This window comes from Hyla sarda, chromosome 7 (assembly GCF_029499605.1).
Source record: "Hyla sarda isolate aHylSar1 chromosome 7, aHylSar1.hap1, whole genome shotgun sequence".
Classification (NCBI taxonomy): Eukaryota; Metazoa; Chordata; class Amphibia; order Anura; family Hylidae; genus Hyla; species Hyla sarda.
The window spans coordinates 100,029,003-100,052,902 of record NC_079195.1 but is presented as its reverse complement, the minus strand read 5'-3'; the positions used below and the strand labels follow the sequence as shown (position 1 = coordinate 100,052,902).

General features: G+C 44.1%; 1 protein-coding gene across 3 annotated transcripts in view; it reads right to left on the bottom strand.

Moving 5' to 3' along the window:
• Nucleotides 1-16,137: 16,137 nt before the first annotated feature.
• The window catches only part of HECTD2 (HECT domain E3 ubiquitin protein ligase 2), a 132,432-nt gene continuing 124,669 nt past the window's right edge, over nt 16,138-23,900 (bottom strand). For all 3 annotated transcript variants that reach the window (XM_056530213.1, XM_056530215.1, XM_056530214.1), the window contains exon 21: nt 16,138-22,840. In XM_056530213.1, the coding sequence (XP_056386188.1) occupies nt 22,720-22,840 (121 nt within the window). In that variant the 3' untranslated portion in view covers nt 16,138-22,719. The remainder of the gene's footprint in view (nt 22,841-23,900) is intronic.

The window sequence follows — 23,900 nt, the reverse complement described above, 5'->3', positions numbered from 1 at the left end:
CACCTCTCTGACATGTTTGTGATTTTTTTTCCGCCCCCCATTCACCAGCTATTCAGCTCATAAATTCCAGTTACTTCCTGGTTATGGTGGCTATGCCTGTGATCTCAAAGACTACATTTCCCTGCATGCACTGCTCACATTTCCTGCTCTCAGCTGTCTGAGCAGAGAGCTTGTTAACACCCCTAACTTATGTTAGTCACTCCTACAGCTCTGCTAGCTCACTCCCACATAACACTGAGCTCCAATCATAGCCCTATACAGCAGGGTGGCCACATAACACTGAGCTCCAATCATAGCCCTATACAGCAGGGTGGTCACATAACACTGAGCTCCAATCATAGCCCTATACAGCAGGGTGGCCACATAACACTGAGCTCCAATCATAGCCCTATACAGCAGGGTGGTCACATAACACTGAGCTCCAATCATAGCTCTAAACAGAAGGGTGGTCACATAACACTGAGCTCCAATCATAGCTCTAAACAGAAGGGTGGTCACATAACACTGAGCTCCAATCATAGCCCTATGCAGCAGGGTGGTCACATAACACTGAGCTCCAATCATAGCTCTATACAGAAGGGTGGTCACATAACACTGAGCTCCAATCATAGCTCTAAACAGAAGGGTGGTCACATAACACTGAGCTCCAATCATAGCCCTATACAGAAGGGTGGTCACATAACACTGAGCTCCAATCATAGCTCTATACAGAAGGGTGGTCACATAACACTGAGCTCCAATCATAGCCCTATACAGAAGGGTGGTCACATAACACTGAGCTCCAATCATAGCTCTATACAGAAGGGTGGTCACATAACACTGAGCTCCAATCATAGCTCTATACAGAAGGGTGGTCACATAACACTGAGCTCCAATCATAGCCCTATACAGCAGGGTGACCACATAACACTGAGCTCCAATCATAGCCCTATACAGCAGGGTGGCCACATAACACTGAGCTCCAATCATAGCCCTATACAGCAGGGTGGTCACATAACACTGAGCTCCAATCATAGCCCTATACAGCAGGGTGGCCACATAACACTGAGCTCCAATCATAGCCCTATACAGCAGGGTGGCCACATAACACTGAGCTCCAATCATAGCCCTATACAGCAGGGTGGTCACATAACACTGAGCTCCAATCATAGCTCTATACAGAAGGGTGGTCACATAACACTGAGCTCCAATCATAGCCCTATACAGCAGGGTGGTCACATAACACTGAGCTCCAATCATAGCCCTATACAGAAGGGTGGTCACATAACACTGAGCTCCAATCATAGCTCTATACAGAAGGGTGGTCACATAACACTGAGCTCCAATCATAGCCCTATACAGAAGGGTGGTCACATGACACTGAGCTCCAATCATAGCTCTATACAGAAGGGTGGTCACATAACACTGAGCTCCAATCATAGCTCTATACAGAAGGGTGGTCACATAACACTGAGCTCCAATCATAGCCCTATACAGCAGGGTGACCACATAACACTGAGCTCCAATCATAGCCCTATACAGCAGGGTGGCCACATAACACTGAGCTCCAATCATAGCCCTATACAGCAGGGTGGTCACATAACACTGAGCTCCAATCATAGCCCTATACAGCAGGGTGGCCACATAACACTGAGCTCCAATCATAGCCCTATACAGCAGGGTGGCCACATAACACTGAGCTCCAATCATATCCCTATACAGCAGGGTGGTCACATAACACTGAGCTCCAATCATAGCCCTATACAGCAGGGTGGTCACATAACACTGAGCTCCAATCATAGCTCTATACAGAAGGGTGGTCACATAACACTGAGCTCCAATCATAGCCCTATACAGCAGGGTGGCCACGAGGAAACAAAATGTAATCTCAGTGCTCAGAGAGAGGGACCCTGGAGTTGAAGCTGCAGTTTTACACTGTAAAATCACTCCCTCCCCCTCCTGCTTTACAGTGGCACAATCACCTCCCCCCCTTCTCTGCCCTGCACTCCTCTCTCCCCAGTGCTCAGTGTGACAGCTCTACTTTCCCTCCCCTCCATTCTCAGTGTGACAGGTCTACGCTGGCAGCTCCCTCCCCTCCCCCCTCTCCTCCGTTCTCAGTGTATAAACATTAGCAAGGAGAGGGGAGGGAATCAGCCTGTTTGCTGACTCTGCTATGATGTGAATCAGCCGGCATATAGGCAGTGCTGCTCAGCCAATCACTGCAGAACAGAGGGAGGACAGTGTGAATATTCATCAGATGGGAGGGGCTAAGGCCGAGCACAGGGAGCTCTCTGCAGCACAGGGGTTTTCTGGGTAATTGTCACGTCACGGCCCCCGGGATACTGCTGATAACAGCCTGAATAGGGGGTCGAAAGTCATGAAAACCTGGAACAGCTGAATTTCCTGTCAGACAGAAGAATGCAGAAAAAGTTTGTTTCTAAGCAGCACTGGTAATGGAAGTGAATTACATACCTATATAACTTTACCTTCTGCACTAAAAGCTGAACTATTTTTTACTGTGAGACTTGTCCTTTAAGGACTAGAGCATTTTGTGCACATCTGACCACTGTCACTTTAAGCATTAACAACTCTGGGATGCTTTTACTTATTAATTTGATTCCAATATAGATTTTTCATGACATATTCTATTTTATTATATTGGTACATTTCCGTCGATACTTGCATAATTTCTTGGTGAAAAATTCCCAAATTTCATGAAAAAGTTGAAAATTTAGCATTTTTCTAACTTTGAAACTCTCTGCTTGTGAGGAAAATAGACAAACCAAATAAATTATATATTGATTCACATATACAATATGTCTACTTTATGTTTGCATCATAAAGTTGACATGTTTTTACTTTTGGAAGACATCAGAGGGCTTCAAAGTTCAGCAGCATTTTTCCAATTTTTCACAACATTTTCAAAATCAGAATTTTTCAGGGACCAGTTCAGTTTTGAAATGGATTTGAGGGGTCTTCATATTAGAAATACCCCATAAATGACCCCATTATAAAAACTGCTCCCCTCCAAGTATACAAAATGATATTCCGAATTTTTATTAACCCTTTAGTTGTTTCACTGAAATAGCAGCAAAGTGAAGGAGAAAATTCAAAATCTCAATGTTTTACACTAACATGTTCTTGTAGACCCAGTTTTTGAATTTTTACAAGAGGCAAAAGGAGAAAATGCCCCCCAAAATGTGTAACCCAATTTCTCTAGAGTAAGGAAATACCTCATATGTGAACGTAAAGTGCTCTGTGGGTGCACTAGAGGGCTCAGAAGCGAAGGAGCGACAATGGGATTTTGGAGAGTGAATTTTGCTGAAATGGTTTTTGGGGGCATGTCGCATTTAGGAAGCCCCTATGGTTCCATAATAGCAAAAAACAAACAAACATGGCATACTATTTTGGAAACTACACCACTCAAGGCACATAAGAAGGGGTACAGTGAGCCTTAACACCCCACAGGTGTTTGACGACTTTTTGTTAAAGTTGGAGGTGTAAATACATTTTTTTTTCTTTCAGATGCAGTTTTTTTCCCCAAATAATTTTTTTTTACAAGAGGAAATAGGATAAAATTTGTAACCCCATGGAAATACCCCAGGAATGGAGGTCAAGTGCACTGTGGGCGCACTACAATGCTTAGAAGAGAAGGAGCCACATTTGGCTTTTTGAAAGTAAATTTTGCTGAACTGGTTTTTGGGGGGCATGTTGCATTTAGGAAGCCCCTGTGGTGCCATAACAGCAAAAAAAAAATAAATAAAAAAAATAAAAATAAAAACACATGGCATACTATTTTGGAAACAACACCCCTCAATGCACGTAACAAGGGGCACAGTAAACCTTAACACCCCACAGGTATTTGATGACTTTTTGTTAAAGTTGGAATGCTCAGAAGAGAAGGAGCTTTTGGAGAGAGAATTTGTTTGGAATGGAAGGCCATGTGCGTCTACAAAGCCCCCCCGTGGTGCCAGAACAGTGGACCCCCCACATGACCCCATTTTGGAAACTACACCCCTCACAGAATATAATAAGGCGTGCAGTCAGCATTTACACCCCACCGGCATTTGACAGACTTTTGGAATAGTGGGCTGTGCAAGTGAAAAATTTAATTTCTCATTTTCATGGACCACTGTTCCAAAAAACTGTCAGACACCAGTGGGGTGTAAATGCTCACTGCACCCCTTGTTACATTCTGTGAGGGGTGTAGTTTCCAAAATGGGGTCACGTGTGTGTATGTGTGTGTGTGTAGGGGGGGTTCCACCGTTCTGGCGGCATGGGGGCTTTGAACATGCACATGGCCTTCAATTCCAGCCAAATTCTATTTCCAATGGCGCTCCTTCTCTTCTGAACCCTGTAGTTCACCAGCAGAGCTCTTTACATGCACATATGGGGTATTTCCTTACTCAGGAGAAATGTGGATACAAATTTTGGGGGTCTTTTTTCCTATTACCCCTTGTGAAAATGAAAAATTTGGGATAACACCATCATTTTAGTGAAAATAATTTTTTTCATTTTCACGTCCAAATTTAACAAAAATTCTTCAAACACCTGTGGGTAGTTTAGGCTCACTATACCACTTATTACGTTCCTTAAGGGGTGTAGTTTCCAAAAAGGGGTCACATGTTTTTTTGTTTTTATGTCAGAACAGCTGATATAATTTACATGACGCTCTCACTCCTGAGCCCTGTTGTGCGCCCACAGAGTATTTTACATCCACATATGGGGTATTTCCGTACTCAGGAGAAATTGCGTTACAAATTTTGGGTCTTTTTTTCCTTTTGCCTCTGGTGAAAATGAAAGATATGGGGCAACACCAGCAAGTTAGTGTAAAACATTTAATTTTTTTACAATAACATGCTAGAGTAGACCCCAACTTTACCTTTTCATAAAGGGTAAAAGGAGAAAAAGCCCCCCAAAATGTGTTAGGCAATTGCTCCCGAGTACGGAAATACTCCATTTGTGGCCCTAAACTGTTGCCTTGAAATACGACAGGTCTACGAAGTGAGAGCGCACCATGCGTATTTGAGGCCTAAATTAGGGATTTTCATAGGGGTGGACATAGGGGTATTCTACACCAGTGATTCCCAAACAGGGTGCCTCCAGCTGTTGCAAAACTCACAGCATGCCTGGACAGTCAATGGCTGTCCGGCAATATTAGGAGTTGTTGTTTTGCAACAGCTAGAGGCTCCGTTCTGGAAACACTGCCGTACCAGATGTTTTTCATTTTTGTTGGGCAGGGAGGGGACAGTGTAGGGGGGTGTATATGTTGTGTTTTACTCTTTATTTTGTGTAGGTGTAGTGTAGTGTTTTTAGGGTACAATCATACGGGCGGGGGTTCACAGCGAGTTTCCCGCTGGGAGTTTGAGTTGCAGCAGAAAATTTGCTGCATCTCAAACTTGCAGTGAGAAACTCGCTGTAACACCCCGCCCGTGTGAATGTACCCTGTACTCCTCCAGCTGTAATCCTCCAGCTGTTGCAAAAATACAACTCTCAGCATGCAGTGACAGAAGAAGGGCATGCTGGGACTTGTAGTTATGCAACAGCTGGAGGCATACTACTACAACTTCCAGCACGCCCTTTGGCTGTCAGTGCATGCTGGGGGTTGTAGTCATGTAACAGCTGGAGGCATACTGGTTGCAAAACACTGAGTATGTTACTCAACTCAGTGTTTCATAACCAGTATGCCTCCAGATGTTGCAAAACTACAACTCCCAGCATTCCCAGACAGCCGAAGGGCATGCTGGGAGTTGTAGATTCGCAACAACTGGAGGAGAACAGTTTGGAGACCACTGTGTAGTGGTGTCCTAATTGTAGCCCTCCAGATGTTGCAAAACTTCAACTCCAAGCATGCCCAGGCATAATGGGAGTTGTAGTTCGACAACATCTAAAGGGCCAGACGTTACAGAACTACAACTCCCAGAATGCCTGGACTGTCTGGGCATGCTGAGAGTTGTAGTTTTGAAACATCTGGAAGAGTATAGATTGTGCAGTGGTCTCCAAACTGTGGCCCTCCAGATTTTGCAAAACTACAACTCTTAGCATACCCGAACAGTCCAAGGCTGTCTGGGCATGCTGGGAGTTGTAGTTTTGAAACTCCTAGAAGCAGCAGTGAAGATCACTTTACAGCAATCTTCACTGCTGCTTCTGATGCAGACGCCACCGCTGCCTCCTCCACTTGCATATTGCCGGGCCCAGCTGTCTGCGCCGGTCCCCCCCGCAGCTCTCGGCGTCATCTTTCCCCGCTCTGCCCGGTCTTCTAGGGGCAGACAGAAGTACCCCCCCATCAGCTGAAACACTGTGATTGGTCCACAGGGACCAATCACAGTGATCGCTGACAGGACCATTCACAGATGGTCCTGAGGTGGCTTGCAGAAGTTGTCTCCCACTGGTAACCGCGGGACTTCTGCCTGTTAACCTGTGCAATGCCGTGCATCGCCGGGTTAACTGAATGTCTCATATAAACGTCAGGATGCACTAACTACCTGCATAACCTGACGTTTATATAAGTCATTCTGCGGGAAGGGGTTAAGCATGTCTTTGTATCTTTGCCCAGCACCAGTGTCCAGGATTCGGATCCCTCTGGGCACACACATTGGCTCCTCCATACCTCGATATGTTGTCACAAAGTTCTTAGGTGCTACGTCCACCCAATACTTTGTCCCATTGCTGTAGGGTGGCATTTCCCTGCTCCTACAGTGCCTGGCACACTTTGACAATCCCCCTTCCACAGGGGGTACAGGGATTAGGGAGCTTGCCATGATCAGTGCCTGAGTTTCATCTCAACCTCCCCTTGTTTTCCCCTCTGCTAGGGGGAATATTTTGCTGTGAGCTTTCTACCGCCAATATGGAGCCATCTCTCTCTTCCCACTATATAGGTGGGGTATCTGACTGGGCCCTTAGTGCTGGTTGAGGTCTAGGGCATGTATAGCGATCCTGCCCAGACTTCTCCGTGATCCAATTTGTGGAGCGGTCTGTCTGTACCGTACTTCTTCTTGTCTCAACGTGGAAGTTTGTCACATGGAGCATTTTACGGACATTGGGTTTACTTACCCTTCAGGTGTAAGTCATCCAGGAGTGTCAGAAACCTCCACTTCCCATGTTGGCTTCTCCGGTGTTCCGGGATGCTCCTTTTCAGGGTCTTCCGCTCCTTTCTTGGACGTTTATTCTTTGTGTACATCTTCCAGGTGACTCAGGAACTTCTAGTTCCCATGTCTGTTGCTCCGGTGTTCCGGAATGCCCCTTTTCAGGGCTTCCGCTCCTTTTTTGGCAGTTATTACCTTCCGTCTCCTCCTTTGGTTCCATGTACTCCCAAAATGGAGGCCGTTTCGGTCATCTGGAGTACACCACTCAAGCTAATTTGGTCTCCCGGGTGCTCACAGCGGGCCCCTGGGACAGGGGTTTTCGGTCTGCAGATGTTCAGGTTACTGATCTTATGCACCAAGCCTTGTTTCCATCTTTATTTTTTCCAATGGTTTTCTGGTCTCCACCTTCTGTGCTCACCTTCTGCTCAGACGTGCACTGCACTCCCTGCCATTTTTCCACCATGTTCTCCTGAGTCGGTTGACTCTGTATGGGGTTCTCTTGTTCTCTTCCATTTTTGTTTTCCTGCCGGGCTAGCCCTCTGTCTGTTTCTGTGTTCCTTGGAGTTGATTTCCTATCGGGATGGTTTCCAGCCCATCTTCCTAGTCGACCTTTACTTGGCTCTCTATATGGACCGTAGGTTTAGAGTCTCTGCAATGGACGGTCCCTTTCTTTGGTGTCCAAGTCCATCTTCATGGACGGGGGATCTTCCGGGAGCTCAATTTCTGGGCCTCTGATGTCTCTCAACTGGGGTCTCGTCCGCAGGACTTACGGACGAGTGGGTTCGGTCTCGGGACTGATTCCCTTTCTCTGGTGGTTGTAATTCTCACCTTAGGGGACTGCTTTTGTACATCCCATCAGTATTGGTGTCCCCCAATGAAGAGCGACCGAGAAAACACCTACCCATTTCTTTATTTTTTGTCCGGATACTCTTTTCCGGTTATTGTTTTTTTTTTATTTTTTTTTTTATCCAGGATTCTTTTCTGACTTATTTCTTTTTTGGCTTCTCCTACTGCTTTGTGACAAAACTGATTACCTCACTTCCAGTGGGCGGGTATATCCTGCCAGGGTGGAGCTGACTTTTTTTCCCCTTGCGTCAGCGCCTCCTAGTGGCAAGAGCATATACCCATCAGTATTGGTGTCCCCCAATGAAGGCTATGAGAAAGATTTTACGGTGAGTAATAAAAATCTCCTTTTTTTTTAAAGTTGCCTTATTTATAAAAGCAGTAAGCAGTACAATAATAGAAAAGTATGTAAACATGGGTATTGGTTTAATCGTATTGACCCATAGAATTGACCATATAAGTACTGTGTAAAAACTAAAAACCCTGAAGGGTTGTTTTTATACAAATTGCCCACAAAATAATATTTCTCTGTCTGTAAAATTAGTGTCATGGGTCCTATATGGATGGGTCTGTGGTTTTTAGGTTAACCACTACAGGACCCATGACGTAACGTTACGTCATGACACCCTGGGTCTTAAGGACTCATGACATACATGTACATGTCATGGGCAATTCCGGTCCCCGCCGCACGCCGGGATTGGACCGGAATGCCTGCTGAAATCATTCAGCAGGCATCCCGTGCAAATGTCCAGGGGGGTCATCAGACCCCCTCCTCCCCATGTCGGCGATTGTGGCAAATCGCAGGTAAATTCACACCTGCGATTTGCACAATTCTGGGTCATACGGGTCTATGGTGACCCGGAAAATAAGGGGGATCTGGGTTGTCCAAGACACCCCTGGTCCCCCTGAAGGGATGGGAGTGAGGTGGTAGGGGTGCCACCCCTTCTATCCCTGCTATTGGTTGTGTAGAGGCGACGACCAATAGCAGATTGGGGGCGGGGGTTAACTTTTGGTTTCCCCGTTTTGCCCACCCACTGTAGGCGGGGCAGAGCGGCGAAACCAACGGGGACCGGCGCCGAAGTCCACTTACCCATCCGTGGCAGCGGAGTGACGATCGGTGACGGAGATCAGCGGCAGAAGAAGACGGCGATGCAGCTCCCTGGATTCTATAGAAGCCAGTGAGTTGCCTAGCAACATCTGGAGGGCTACAGTTTGAGACCACTATACAGTGGTCTCTAAACTGTAGCCCTCCAGATGTTGCAAAACTACAACTCCCAGCATACCCAGACAGCTGTTTGGGCATGCTGGGATTAGCAGTTTTGCAACAGCTGGAGGGCTACAGTTTGAGACCACTGTATAGTGTTTTGCAACAGCTGGAGGCACACTGGTTGGAAAATACTGAGTTAGGTAACAGAACCTAACTGAAGGTTTTCCAACCAGTGTGCCTCCAGCTGTTGCAAAAGTACAACTCCCAGCATGCACGGCCTCTCAGTACATGCTGAGAGTTGTAGTTTTGAAACAGCTGGAGGTTTGCCCCCCGCCCCCATGTGAATGTAAAGGGTAAATTCACACTGGCGGATTCACAGCAAGTTTCTTGAAGTTTGAGTTGCGGCAAATAAACTCACCGTAACCCGCCAGTGTGAATGTACCCTAAAAACACGACACTACACTAACACATAATAAAGGGTAAAACACTACATAAACACCCCCTTACACTGTCCCCCCAATGAAAAACGCATTGAACAGCAGTGTTTCCAAAACGAAGCCTCCAGCTGTTGCAAAACAACAACTCCCAGCATTTCTGGACAGCCACTGACTGTCCAGGCATGCTGGGAGTTTAGCAACAGCTGGATGCACCCGGTTTGGGATTCATTGGCGTAGAATCACCCCTATGCAATCCCTAATTTAGTCCTCAAATGTGCATGGCGCTCTCTCACTTCGGAGACCTGTCGTATTTCAAGGAAACAGTTTAGGGCCACATATGGGGTATCTCCGTACTCAGGAGAAATTGCACTACAAATTTTGGGGGGCTTTTTCTCCTTTTACCCGTTAAAAAAAGGAAAAGTTGGGGGCTACACCAGCCTGTTAGTGTAAATTTTATTTTATTTTTTTAAACAGACATGCTGGTGTTGCCCCATACTTTTTATTTTCACAAGCGGTAAATGGAAAAAAAGACCCCCAAAATTTGTAACACAATTTCTCCTGAGTACAGAAATACCCCATATGTAGGCGTAAAATGCTCTGTGGGCGCACAACAAGGCTCAGGAGTGAGAGCGCACTATGTACATTTGAGGCCTAAATTGGTGATTTGCACAGGGGTGGCTGATTTTACAGCGGTTCTGACATAAATGCAAAAAAATAAATACCCACATGTGACCGCATTTTGGAAACTACACCCCTCATGGAATGTAACAAGGGGTATAGTGAGCCTTAACACCCCACAGGTGTTTGACAAATTTTCGATAAAGTTGGATGGGAAAATGAAAAAAAGGTTTAAGCTGCCAATCTTCAAACATTTAACTAGTGGTAGAAAATAATAGCGGTACAGTAACAAAAGACCCTGCTATGCTAATGCGTACATATTTCATCAACAAGTGACAACATGCCCAGATTGGTGGAGCTGTAAACAATGACTTAACACAGATTCCCAAAAGGATTTAACTTTTTCATATATTTAGACTATTTTTAAATCATTAAAACCATTTACATAAAACATAGGTCAAATAGTATAAGAGTCAATCAATGGCTAGACTGGCTCACCAACGTTTCAGAGGATACTACAGGGAAATATTTCCCTTGCAATATATTGTGTAATGGAAAAAATGTACATTTTTTTTTGTCTCCACAGAAATGGTATTAATACAACAGTAATGACCTGCTTTATAATATGCCACAATGTACATAAAGGGGTATTCCCGTGTCCCAGCGTTCTGAACATTTGATGTCATGGCCACGCCCCCTCCATTCATGTATGGGAGGGGCGTCTCAGCCGCCACACCCCCTCCCACATGCATGAATGGAGGGGGGGTGTTGTGATGTCACGAGGGGCATGGCTGTGACGTTACGACCACTGCCGCCAGATCCAGGCATTTGTTTAGAGTGCTGCAGGAGATCGTGGGGGCCCCCGCAATCAAACATCTTATTATATATAATTTTATTTATTTATTTTTTAACAACTGTTTTGAGCTGTCAGGGTTTTCAGAGCTCAAATCTACCACATTTTACGTAGGAACAGTAGTAAATTTGTTGGGATTTTTCTAAACTGTCAGGAACATGCCCCTTTTGTCCTTACCATGCTTCTTTTTCAGTAAAATATAGAGTTGGTCGGGTTTTTGGAATTTTTTGGATGCAAAATTTGGCGCACGAGACACAATTTGGCTGCAAAACCAGAGGGAGAAAAGAAAAAAAAAAAAGTCAAAAACACAGTAGTAAATGACCCCTAATGTTTACCCTATGGAAACAACAAATTAATTGTAAATTCTTTGTTATATGGTTTATATTATCCACACAAAATCTTGGTTTGACTGTAAATATGGCACATTTTACATGAATGATTTGGCTACAAATCATTAAAACAACTGGCTTACTAGGGTTCCAAAATAACAAAACACATCATATTCACGCACTTTATGCGGAGTCCAGCTGCAGTCCTCACTGGTGCCTGTTTACTTTTCTTGATATGCTGATGAAGGTCTAGATTGTCAAATGGGAGGCCACCACTGCTCAGATCTCAACAGGGAGAGCACTAAGGTTTTTGCCTTGTTGACAGCTGAGCAGTGATGACCGCCCCATTGACAGTTAATAGACTTACTGTATTGACCTGTCAAATCTGCTCAGTTATCAACAGGATGTTGACATTGAATGCTTTCTATGTTGACATTCCACATCCTCATTGGCATATCAATAACTTACGTCATCAGTTGCTGAGGAATAGGGCAATAAAGAGGGAATTGGTTAGGAAAAAATAATGTAGTGGACCTAGATGTCATCTGAAGACCCCCTAGAATGCTGCACCCACCTGTGAGCACTGCAGGAAGCGCTGGAGGCTCCAAGTCTTATGCCTCCTGACCACAGGGACAGAGTATTGTGATGTCATGACTCCGCCCCATGTGACATCACGCCCCACCCCCTCAATGCAAGTCTATGGAAGGGGGCGTTAAAGTTGGATGTGTAAATAAAAAAAATTTCCCACTAAAATGCTGGTTTTCCCCCAAATTTTACATTCTAAGGGTACATTCCCACACAGCGTATTTGCTGCTGCGTATTCTATTTTCTCTGTTGAAGTCAATGGGTAGGAAAATACGCAGCACCAAATACGCAGCAAAATACGCCACGTGGGAATGCACCCTTACAAGGGGTAATAGGAGAAAATACCCCCCAAAATTTGTAACCCATCTCTTCTGAGTATGGAAATACCCCAATTGTGGACATCAAGTGCACTGCGGGCGCACTAAAATGCTCAGAAGAGAAGGAGTCACATTTGGCTTTTGGATAGAAAATTTTGCTGAAATGGTTTTTGGGGGGCATGTCGCATTTAGGAAGCCATTTATTTACACTAAAATGCTGGGGTTACCCCAAATTTTTCATTTTCACAAGTCATAATAGGAGAAAATGTAACCATACATTTGTAAATACATTTCTTTGGAGTGAGGACATACCTCATATCTTCAAGTAAACTGCTCTGCAGGTGCACATAAGGTCTCGGAAGAGCGGGAGGGCAGTCAGGGGCCTTGAGCAATTACTGAGCTTCTGTGGAGCCAGAACAGTGGAACAAACCCTCATGGGGTACACTAATTTAGTAAAGTGGGGTACAATGGGTTGTAAAATGACAAAATAGGTTATGTTCCCAGAATAATGACCCAGAGCATAGCCAAAACTAAAAAATATGCCCACCCCAAACCCTATGCTCTGAATCATCATTCTGGGAATGTGATCTGTGTGGCCGTCCCTAACCTGTTGCCTCAAATGCGTGCACCGCTCAGGTGGAGAGAGAGCGCTGCGCATTTGAGGCAACATAAAAAGTCCCTGATAATAGTGACTCGGTGACCTAATTTTTTTATAAAAGAGTTTTTGGGGCATTTTAGTGGTTTATGGGGTTAAAATTTGGAATGTACTCTGGACTTGGTACATTGGGGTCAAATTATGGGAAATTAAAATGAAAAGGGAAAATTTAGTACTCCATGGAAGTGAGATACTCCCTGAAGCAGTTTTTAATGCAGAGGCCCAGATGATCGGGGCAAGTGTCACATTAAGTGGTGGTATCCTTCCGTATCCCCCTCTTGTGACACACTCTGCATTTTTTCTGGGATTGTCCCTTCTTTCCAGTGTGGGGGACCTCACCTGGAAAGTATTGGCCCGGGACGATCTTGGCACCTATATTTCCAGTTCCTTGGGAACTCCGGCCTACACTTTCCTGGTCACCAAACATCAGGGCCCTTAGGACTTCTTCTTGGAACTGGAGGAATATCCCTGTGTTGCCAGCGTACTGGGATAGTACAAAAGAGTTGTACATGGCAACCTGTACCAAGTAGACCGCAACTTTTTTTTGTACCATACCCATGTTTTCCACATGGCGATGTATGGCTTGAGGACTTGATCAGAGAAATCAAGCCCCCCCCCATATACGGATTGTAGTCCAGGGAAGTGTGTAGTGTATGTGCTTTGTGCATACTATATATAACGGTGAGAAACCCTCATAAAGCCCGGGTCACACTGCAAAATCTGCGGTGGACCCTTGAGGACCTATTAGGGGGTCAGAAATACTTATTTTTTTACGACACTCCTACCTTTCCCTAACCAAAAAAAACTCACCCTGACTACAGGTGGCAGGATGCCACTTCTTCTGCCCTGAGGGGCACAGATCTTGACAGAGCGGGGGGTCCCTGGCTTCTTCTCTCAGCTCTGCCTGCTGACTGAGCTCGGTGGACAAGCAGAGCTGAGAGAAGGGGACATTAATCCCTCCTCTGCCAGCTGCTATTGGTCGGACCAATAGCAGTGCTCCTGGGGGGAGGGGGTGTTGAGGGGATCGCCGGTGTGAATTCAGGGGTCTCAGGACCCCCCCACAGCGTTGTCACGGGATGCCTGCTGAATAATTTCAGCAGGCATCCTGGTACAGCTACGCCCTTGGTCCTTAAGTACCAGGGCATCAGGGCGTACCCATATGTCCGTGGTGCTTAAGGGGTTAAATAGATAAAGGGCCTTCTTTAAACTTTGGAGAGGATGACTGGTATCTTCTTTAAAAAAAAAAAAGAAAAAAAAACACAACTAACAAAACATCCTGAACAATATGTTCCCCTATGGTTATAACCTTGTTGCACACATTCCCAGTTCTGAAAGCCTTCAGAAATATTTTCATATTTACTTGTAAATGTCATTTAATTTTAATATTCGTTGAATTCTTCCTTTAACATCACTTTTAAATTACAATGTAAGGTATTCTCTGGTTTGGGCAAGTGCAGTCTGACAAGCTGAATCAGGAACGGGGGTCTTGTTGCTAGGCGCCCCCGATAGACTGGAGACAGTAATCATTAAAGCATAGGTTTACCATTGATGAACAAAGTGAGTCAATGCTTACATAATAGGAATCTCGATACACCACAAACCTGTCATATAATAATAATATTTTGGATGCTACCTAAATCGATTTGGGAAGCAGGTGGGAAATGAAATGCGTTGTCCATGCAGACTGTTTTGGTCTGTATCATGCTTGTTGTATTTACAAGATGAAACATGCTGAAAATAATATTTAAATTTGTACTTTCTACATAGAAAATGGCGGCACATAGATAGGATATGCCATCACTTTGTGAGTTACGATGAGTTATGGTGGCCTGACCGCGATCCTGAATAAAAGTAGATTTCCACTTTGGTCTGTGCAATTTCCCTGCACAGAAGCACTGACATTCAGGTGAATGGGGCCTTATTGTATTACCCTGCATAGTGTGTGGACAAGCATGCTGCTGTTTCAGTAAGGAACAGAGTGGTCCTTCATTCAGAAGAGTGGTCTTGGGACATCACTAATATGGTTGGGGCCCAAGTACCAATACCTCTGAACAATGGAAAACTCATCTCATTGTTTAGTTCAGTGTTTCTCAAGCGCAGTCCTCAAGTCCCCCCAACAGGTCATGTTTTTTGGATTTCCTTAGTCTTTCACGGGTGATATAATTATGGTCAGTGAATCAGGCATCACCAGTTACCGTATTTTTTGCCATATAAGACGCACTTTTTCTTCCTCAGAACAGTGGGGGAAAAGTTGGTGCGTCTTATAAGGTGAATACACACCTATGGCAACGGTCCCTGCGGCCATCAACGACCGGGACCCGCGGCTAATACAGGACATCACCGATCGCGGTGATGCCCTGTATTAACCCTTCAGACACGGCGATCAAAGCTGACCGCCGCGTCTGAAGCAAAAATAACACTAACCCGGCTGTTCAGTCGGGCTGTTCGGGACCGCCGCGGTGAAATGGCGGCGTCCCGAACAGCTTACAGGACTCCGGGAGGGACCTTACCTGCCTCCGTGTCTGCTCCGTGCCGGGATCCCCTGCATGGCCGGCGCTCTCCGTCGTCATCACGTCGTCGCGCACGCCGTCCCGTCATCCAATAGGAGCGGCGTGCGTAGCGACATCATGGCGGCGACGGAGAGCGAGGATACCGGGCAGCAGAGACATTCCGGAACGACAGGGACGTGGAGACAGCGATGGAGGGCGACATCCAGGGCAGCGGTGACGAGCAGTGACGGGTCCGGAGCGGCGGGGACACGTGAGTACTACCTCCTATACTAGTGGTCTTCAACCTGCGGACCTCCAGATGTTGCAAAACTACAACTCCCAGCATGCCCGGACAGCCAACGGCTGTCCGGGCATGCTGGGAGTTGTAGTTTTGCAACATCTGAAGGTCCGCAGGTTGAAGATCACTGTCCTATACTTTACATTGTATTTGGTTCAGAATCTTTATTTTCTAGATTTTTATCCTATAAAATTAGGTGCGTCTTATATGCCGGAGCGCCTTATATGATGAAAAATACGGTATATCACCTGTGAAAGACTAAGGAAATCCTGAAAACTTGACCTGTTGGGGGGACTTGAGGACCGCGCTTGAGAAACACTGGTTTAGTTCTTAAAGGAATCCTGCCACCAAACTGATCATTGTTTATTTTTATCCTCTACTGGGGGATTTAAAAGGTATTAAAAAAAACTGATATAAAAATAAATGACACAACAGGCAAGTACAAAGTGCAGACAGATTTATTACTTTTGTACAAAGTATAAAATGTGTCCCTAACATTTCTATTGTACTTATAATTTATGCAAACAGCAGGCTTTTCTGAGGTATTACTTTTACAGTAAACACAACATCTCTTCAATAAATAAAAGTATCCTAAGGCAATGATTACGTCTCTAAACAATGTCAACAATAAAGCTTTTCTTCTCAGGATTACAGTCAACAACAGTTGTCTGCCTTGTCGTGAACATTAGCTTCAAATATACATAAATAGTTCTGTCGCTCCAAATGAGTCAATCGGTGAGCAAATTAAAAAAGCAAACATGAAATTATAGTATAAAAAAGTTTTTATTTCCTACATCACTTTCACTACAGTTACCAGCTGGTGCCTTCATTATATCTTAACATTTGGCGTCCTAAATGGGGGGGCTGGGTTATAATAGCCAAGTACAGTGTCAGTCACTACTGAGACCCCTAGAGATCAGCTGTTGAATCTGCTAGAAGATCTTGGAGTCCTCCAAATTAAGTGGCACTCTCCTAATATCTCAGAATGCTCAATAGGGGTGTTTAAAAATGAAGTGTTAAAGTTTGAAAACCCATTTAAAATAAATGTATGACCAAAATAAAGTAAAGTCAAATGCCACTAAAGGCCTATGAAATCAGATATGACTGCAGTTAACACCAATACCAACTCACAGGGGGTCTAGTGAGCTGGATAGAGTAGAGTTGCTTTATCTGTCCCCATTCGTACAATTATAACATGGAGGAAATAAGGCAGCCACTGGTACATGCTCAATGTTTAACCCTTCGTGGAATACCAGCATTGCAGTGATAATATGCAGTGTGGGTTTCTCTAAAGGCTCATGCCTGTACAACCTCCAAGTTCGATCCTGTACAAATAGGTCAAGAGATAAAAATGGTGACATGATTTATCAGATTCTGTATGTAAAGAGATATACTTTTCTAGGTGCATAAGCTTTTGGGAAGAATATTAATGTATATACAGCAACAAGCCAGGGCCATATGCTTTCAGTACAGCCTCCATGCACAGGGCTCTGTGGTGTGCATTAGCTGTCTCCACAGTTGTAGTTTGGGAAGCCTAATTGGGAACTTAAAGGGTTACTCCGGTGGAAAACAAATTTTTTTTAATCAACTGGTGCCAGAAAGTTAAACAGATTTGTAAATTACTTCTATTTAAAAAATCTTAATCCTTCCAGTACTTATCAGCTGATGTACATTACAGAGGAAGTTCTTTTCTTTTTGAATTTCTTTTCTGTCTGACCACAGTGCTCTCTGCTGACACCTCTGTCTGTATCAGGAACTGTCCACAGTAGGAAAAAAATCCCCAAAGCAAACTTAACCTGCTCTGAACAGTTCCTGACACGGTCAGCAGAGAGCAATGTGGTCAGACAGAAAAGACCTTCCTCTGAAAATAAGCCCTACCCCGAAAGTAAGCCCTAGCAGGATTATCAGGGTGGGCTGCAATATAAGCCCTACCATGAAAATAAGACCTAGACCAGGGGTAATCAACTGGCGGACCGCGGTCCTGCCCCCGGCTGCTAAGCAACAGAAGGAGGTCCCGCCACCGCCAAGAGCTGCAGCTTCCGTACGGTATGAAGGTGGGGAAGTGCTGGTCTCCGCTGGGGATGAAATGTGTAAGGTACTGTAGTTTATTATGGCAGAGGGGTGGGAGGCACTGTAGGAGTGGGGAGGACATTGGGGGAAGGGGAGGATGGGGGGCTGTAGCAGTGTGGAAGATTGGGGGGGGCGGCATCCTCCACACTGCTACAGCCCCCCATCAATAAATAAGCCCTACCCTGAAAATAAGCCCTAGTGTGTTTTTTTGGGACTAAAATTAATATAAGACCCGGTCTTATTTTCGGAGAAACACGGTATACATAATATACAGAAAAGACATTTTAAAAGAAAATAACTTCCTTTGGAGCATACAGCAGCTGATAAGTACCGGAAGGATTAAGATTTTCAAATAGAAGCAATTTACAAATCTGTTTAACTTTCTGGCACCAGTTCATTTAAAAAAAAGTGTTCGCCACCGGGGTACCCCTTTAAAGGATTTAAAATCAACTGAAAGTTATAAAGATTTATAAATTACTTCTATTTAAAAATCTTAAGCCTTTAAGTACTTATCAGCTGCTGTATGCTCCAGAGGAAGTTATGTAGTTCTTTCCAGTCTGGCCACAGTGCTCCCTGCTGCCACTTCTGTCAGTGTCAGCAACTGTCCAGAGCAAGAGCAAACATTTCCTGCTCCAGACAGTTCCTGACATGGGACATTTTCTGGTACCAGCTGATTTGAAAACAATTTGGTTTTCACTGGAGTACCCAGGAGTAATGGGAAACAATATATATAAGCCAATCTCTAAATATGTATTTTAATACTAATCTAGATGTCCTGTAGGACTATGCAGAAAAGCAATAAGGCTGTAATGTTTGGTTCATTTTGGTGGCTTACTGATGCAGTAGACTGGAAACATGACGGTTTACATGAATTTACATCAGACGGGACAAAACACAGAGCTGAAGAGATGACGTAAATCTCTGATAATCTATTTAAATCAGATTCAGAGGAGAATTTGGCAGCATTGTCCGTCTGTGACCCCTGGGGAGGAGGGGTGGTAAAACAGCCTGAATTAAACAGTATGGAGAGGCATTAAACAGTGACATTTAAGAGTAACAGGGTAGGGTTAATCCGTTACTTGGCACAAAGTACTTTGGGAAAGTGATAAGGTTTTATGGGTCTATAATAAACACATCATATAGGACTCATCTCTTAATAAACTAAACTGTAAACACTGGGAAGCACTCTCTGCTATGGCGTTCCCTTATTATTGCAGATATATCCTGTGGAAGCTGCCCAGGATACAGCATTGCTATGAGAGCACAAGTGATGCCAGGGGTTATGAATCTCTTATTCATGTCAGCCAGGCTCAATTCTGGGCAGTTTCCCATGAATGCTGCTATGGTGTATGTCACAAGATGGCAAAACAGCCAAGAGTAAGCACCGACTCTGGTAAAAAATGAGAAAAAAGTGTTCTATGGGAAAAAACATACAATACATTGATCATACTGCAAAGAGCATGGCAGAATGGTCATATATACCTGGTACTGCAACCATGGAAATAAGAAATCCAGCCTAAATTTGTATGTGAGGCTCATAGTCTTATTTAAAAAGAAAAAAAAAAAAGAAGTTGTATAATGAAATGTGAATAGTTTTAAAGGGGTATTACGGCTTTATACATCTTATCCCCTATCTATCTAAGGGTATGTTCACACTACGGAATTCGAGTGGAATTCCGCGGTGTGAACTTAACATTAGTGTGAATGGGTCTCTGCGAGCGGAGATTCCGTTCACACACCATAGTGTGAACATACCTAAAGGATAAGATGTATGATTGAAGGGGTCCCACCGCCAGGCCCTGCCTCCAAGACGGAGTCGTGACATCACGGCCACACCCCCTAGTGATGTCACACCACGCTCCCTCCTTTCATGTCTATGGGAGGGGGCGTGACGGACGTCACGCCCCCTCCCATAGACATGAATGGAGGGGGCGTCGCCGTGACGGCACATCCAGGCATGGACTATAAGTTCACTGGTGTCTACATGGTAAAGTCCATCCTTGAACACAATTTTTTTTCTTTAAACTCAATGGGGGACATGTATCAAAGATTTTACCCCTGTTTTGTGTGTATTTTTTTGTGCAAAATTTTGCGCAAGCCCTTTTTTTTTGCGCATTATTTTGCGCACATTTTGGTAGATCATGTCCTCCAGATGTGGCCTAATCAGGGTACCTTGGAGTGACATCTATAGTACGCATGGATTTATTTACTGCGTACTTTTCCTTTACACCAACGATTTTGCCGCAAGAGCTGTTTTTTTTGCGCAAATATAAGCCATTTTGGACTTAACATAGCAAGATGCTCTAAATCATCGATTCTATTTTCCAAAGAGTGGATTGAGGAGATTACTATATTTACCCGCTATTTATGAAGCGCATTGCGCTTGATTGATAAATTTAGCGCTTCTGCACATAATTTTGAATTCGGGAAAAGGGGTAAAATGCTTCTACCATACACAAATAATGATACATGTCCCCCAATAGGACTAAAGTTCTGGGGGTAATTCATTTCTTATATCTTTTCTTATATACAAATAACCAAATAGGTAGAAAAAACATGAAATTATAGGTTTGTATTGTACACAACAATGCATAAAAAATGAAAGAAAAAGTTGCACCGGAGTTTAAAAAGACAGAAAAAAATTAAAAATAAATAAACATAGATTGGGCAGAAGCATAGGCTTCCTGGTAACATTTGCTAAAATAGGCACAATACACAGTATTACAAGTGGAGATAATATATATCAAACAGACAGCAAGACAACACTGTGTTCTTGCTTTTGTCAAATACAAACCTACATGAATCGATGCCATAAACACACAAACGCCATTTGATGACCAGGAATGTAATGTATTTCCTAGTCGCTAAAATGTTGTCTTCATCATTACTGTAAATCGTCTTTATCCAGCATGACTTTCCATGCAGCACAATAGTAATTCTAACTGAATAGTTAAATATTTTACTGAAGTCTCCCTACAACTCCAGATGTCTTCAGTGATCAGTATTACCCAGTAGAAATAAAAAAACAAAATAAAAAATCTTCAATATAGATAGTTTTCCTTTTCCACACATAATATATACAAACAAAAACAAAAAACACAATGGCCATCTCATCTAGATAACCTCCATTTTACTATTACTGACACTGCATTTTACTATGCGTATTACCTGTCTCCCTTTTCTTTATTGTAGTCTTGCTGTTGTTGGACAACATACTAACATAATCTAAATTATTTAAAAAAAAAGAATAATGCGCTAACACAGGACTGTAGAACTTCCAGTTTCTTACTTTTCAAAAAATAAAAAAATAAAATAACCTTGACACTCGCGACTAGATAACCTACTGCAATTCTGATGCAGCGGTAGGATGAGATTGACACAATCAGTAATATTCCTAAACATAATTGTATTATCAGACTTAATCCTATAGCGATTGGGAAAGTCCAGTGCTCTAGTGTTGCACTTGTATCTAAGGGATTCTCTGATTTCTGCGAGCCTGGTATGGCAGAACATAATCCATAAATGTAGAATAAGATAAAAGTGTTCAGCCATGCAAAGTACTAAAATACTTACGTAATTGGTTGGACTTTTCAGGTTAGCAATTCGCGTAAACATTATACAGTAATACGAAACTAAAGGGTTTCCTAAAACTGGCATGTAGTTTTTGTCTTGAAGCATTTGCAACAATGCTATACATAAACCATATGGAAATCCTGATATCCCTTAAAGGGGTACTCCGCCCTTCGACATCTTATCCCCTAGCCAAAGGATAAGAGGTCTGATCGTCGGGGTCCCTCTTCTGGGGACACCTGCGATCTCTCTGCTGCACCCGGTGTTCGTTTAGAGAATTGTGTGCAGCGCCGGAGGCTCGTGACGTCTCGGTCGCGCCTCACGCCCCCTCAATGCAAGTCTATGGGAGGGGGCGTGACAGGAGTCACGCCCCCTCCCATAGACTTGCATCGAGGGGGCATGGCCATGATGTCACACAAGGGCGTGACTGTGAAGTCAAGAGCCTCCGCCCCGTATCGCTAGTCATCCAGCACAGAGCAAACTTCGGATGTGTGGGTCGCCGCAGCGGCGATCAGACATCTTATCCCCTATACATTGGACAGGGGATAACATGTCTAGGGGCGGAGTACCCCTTTAAACTCGTAGTATTCTTCACATAACCATTATTTTCTTGGGGAAAAAAAAGTTACACATTTAATAAAATATTAAAATTTTTGTTGGCAAGCTCTGTTTTTTGCCCTAAATAAATCTTGCCTCACTAGATGGGTACTTATGATTTACCTGCCAAAAAAGTCCCATCCAAATGGCATTCAATGAAGGCAACAAAGTTCATAAATACCTATACATAAACTTGCAGGTGCAGCATTAAAAAAGTCAGAAACCCCAAATAACCCTTTATGTGAAAACCTTGACATTTCCCCAATCATTGATGGTTCTACAAAAGTGGAGGTTGAGTTAATCTAAATGACGAATGAGATCCCTAAATATACATAACAGATCGTAATAAAGCTGACAACATCTGCTGTACGCCTTCATTTCCTACAAGTAGAAAATTGTAAAATTGTATCTACACAACTCATTTACATCTCCTTATAAACATGTCTCTACAATAATAAAGCATTGTAAATAACTGGCAGAATTATTAAGCCGTTTTGCTGTCCTGCATGAAGTTTTGTTACTAAGTAACTAGAAATTGCTACTCAATCTAAACTAATTCCTAAGTCTGTTGTTAAAAAATGAAAACTGGCTGATTAACAACAGGATTCATTCTTGCATCTCGTCCACAGCTTTCTCAATGGGGCGCTCTCTCTCCCTCTTGTAGGTCTGACGTTGGCACCAGCTGTGTGAAGTACAATGGCGGAGAAGTCAGCACTGCGCCTTCCTACCAACACCGGTGGTCTCAATGGACAAAGGATAGAAAGCAAGACCAGAAAGACTTCTATGTTCATTGTAGACCAAAGCCTTCAGAGTTAGAAATTGCAATGGTCAGCTTTTGCTTTAGCTCCTTCTTTGTTTTGTAGGGAGGTAAGCACAGTTGGTTGAAGCAGGTGTGTGCTGTTGGTAACCTGGAACAAACACATTTATTTTAAGATTCTTTTTGTCCAAGAAACTGATTTATAGCAAAAAGTCAAAGGGGTTTAGAAATGTCAAGGCTTAGTATGTGCCTCCCCCTGCATTAAAACAATAAAAGGAGATTTTTTACACTTACCGTCAAATCTTTTTCTCAGAAGCTCCATTGGGGGACACAGGAACCGTGGGTATATCTTGCTGCCACTAGGAGGCTGACACTAGGCATACAAAAAAAGAAGTCAGCCCCTCCCAGCAGGGTATACCCCACCTCCTGCCTTAGATACACTCAGTTTTAGTCCCAAAGCAATAGGAGGAAGCGAAAAAAATACAAAGACTAGAGGGCGCCCAGTCAAAATAACGAAACAACCAACCGACAGGCGACCAACTCTCAGATCACAACTAACAAACACAGGGTGGGAGCTGTGTCCCCCGATGGAGCTTCTGAGAAAAAGATTTTACGGTAAGTGTAAAAAAATCTCCTTTTCTCATTCAGGAGCATTGGGGGACACAGGAACCGTGGGACATACCAAAGCAGTCCCCGGGGGTGGGAAACCATGTAACCCAGAATCAAGCAGACGGCAGAGCCACCGCCGCCTGCAAAACCTTACGCCCGAAAGAGGCGTTGGCGTATGCAGAAGTGTGCACTTGGTAAAACTTGGTGAATGTGTGCACCGAAGACCAAGTAGCCGCCTAACACACCTGTAGGGCCGAAACCCTGTTAAAGACTGCCCAAGAGGCCCCCACAGAGCGAGTGGAGTGAGCTGTAACCCAGAAGGGAGGATCCTTCCCCTTGGATCGGTAAGCTTCAGAAATGGCGGACCGGATCCATCTGGAGATGGTGGCCTTAGAAGCCGGCAAACCCTTGCGTCGGCCCTCCGGAAGGACAAACAGCGACTCCGACCGTCGGAAAGAAAAGGTGTCCTTGAGGTAAACTCGTAAAGCCCGTACCACATCCAGGTTGTGAAGAGAACGCTCTTTAGGATGAGATGGAGCAGGGGAAGGAAGAACGATATCCTCATTCAGATGAAAGGACGAAACCACCTTCGGTTGAAATGA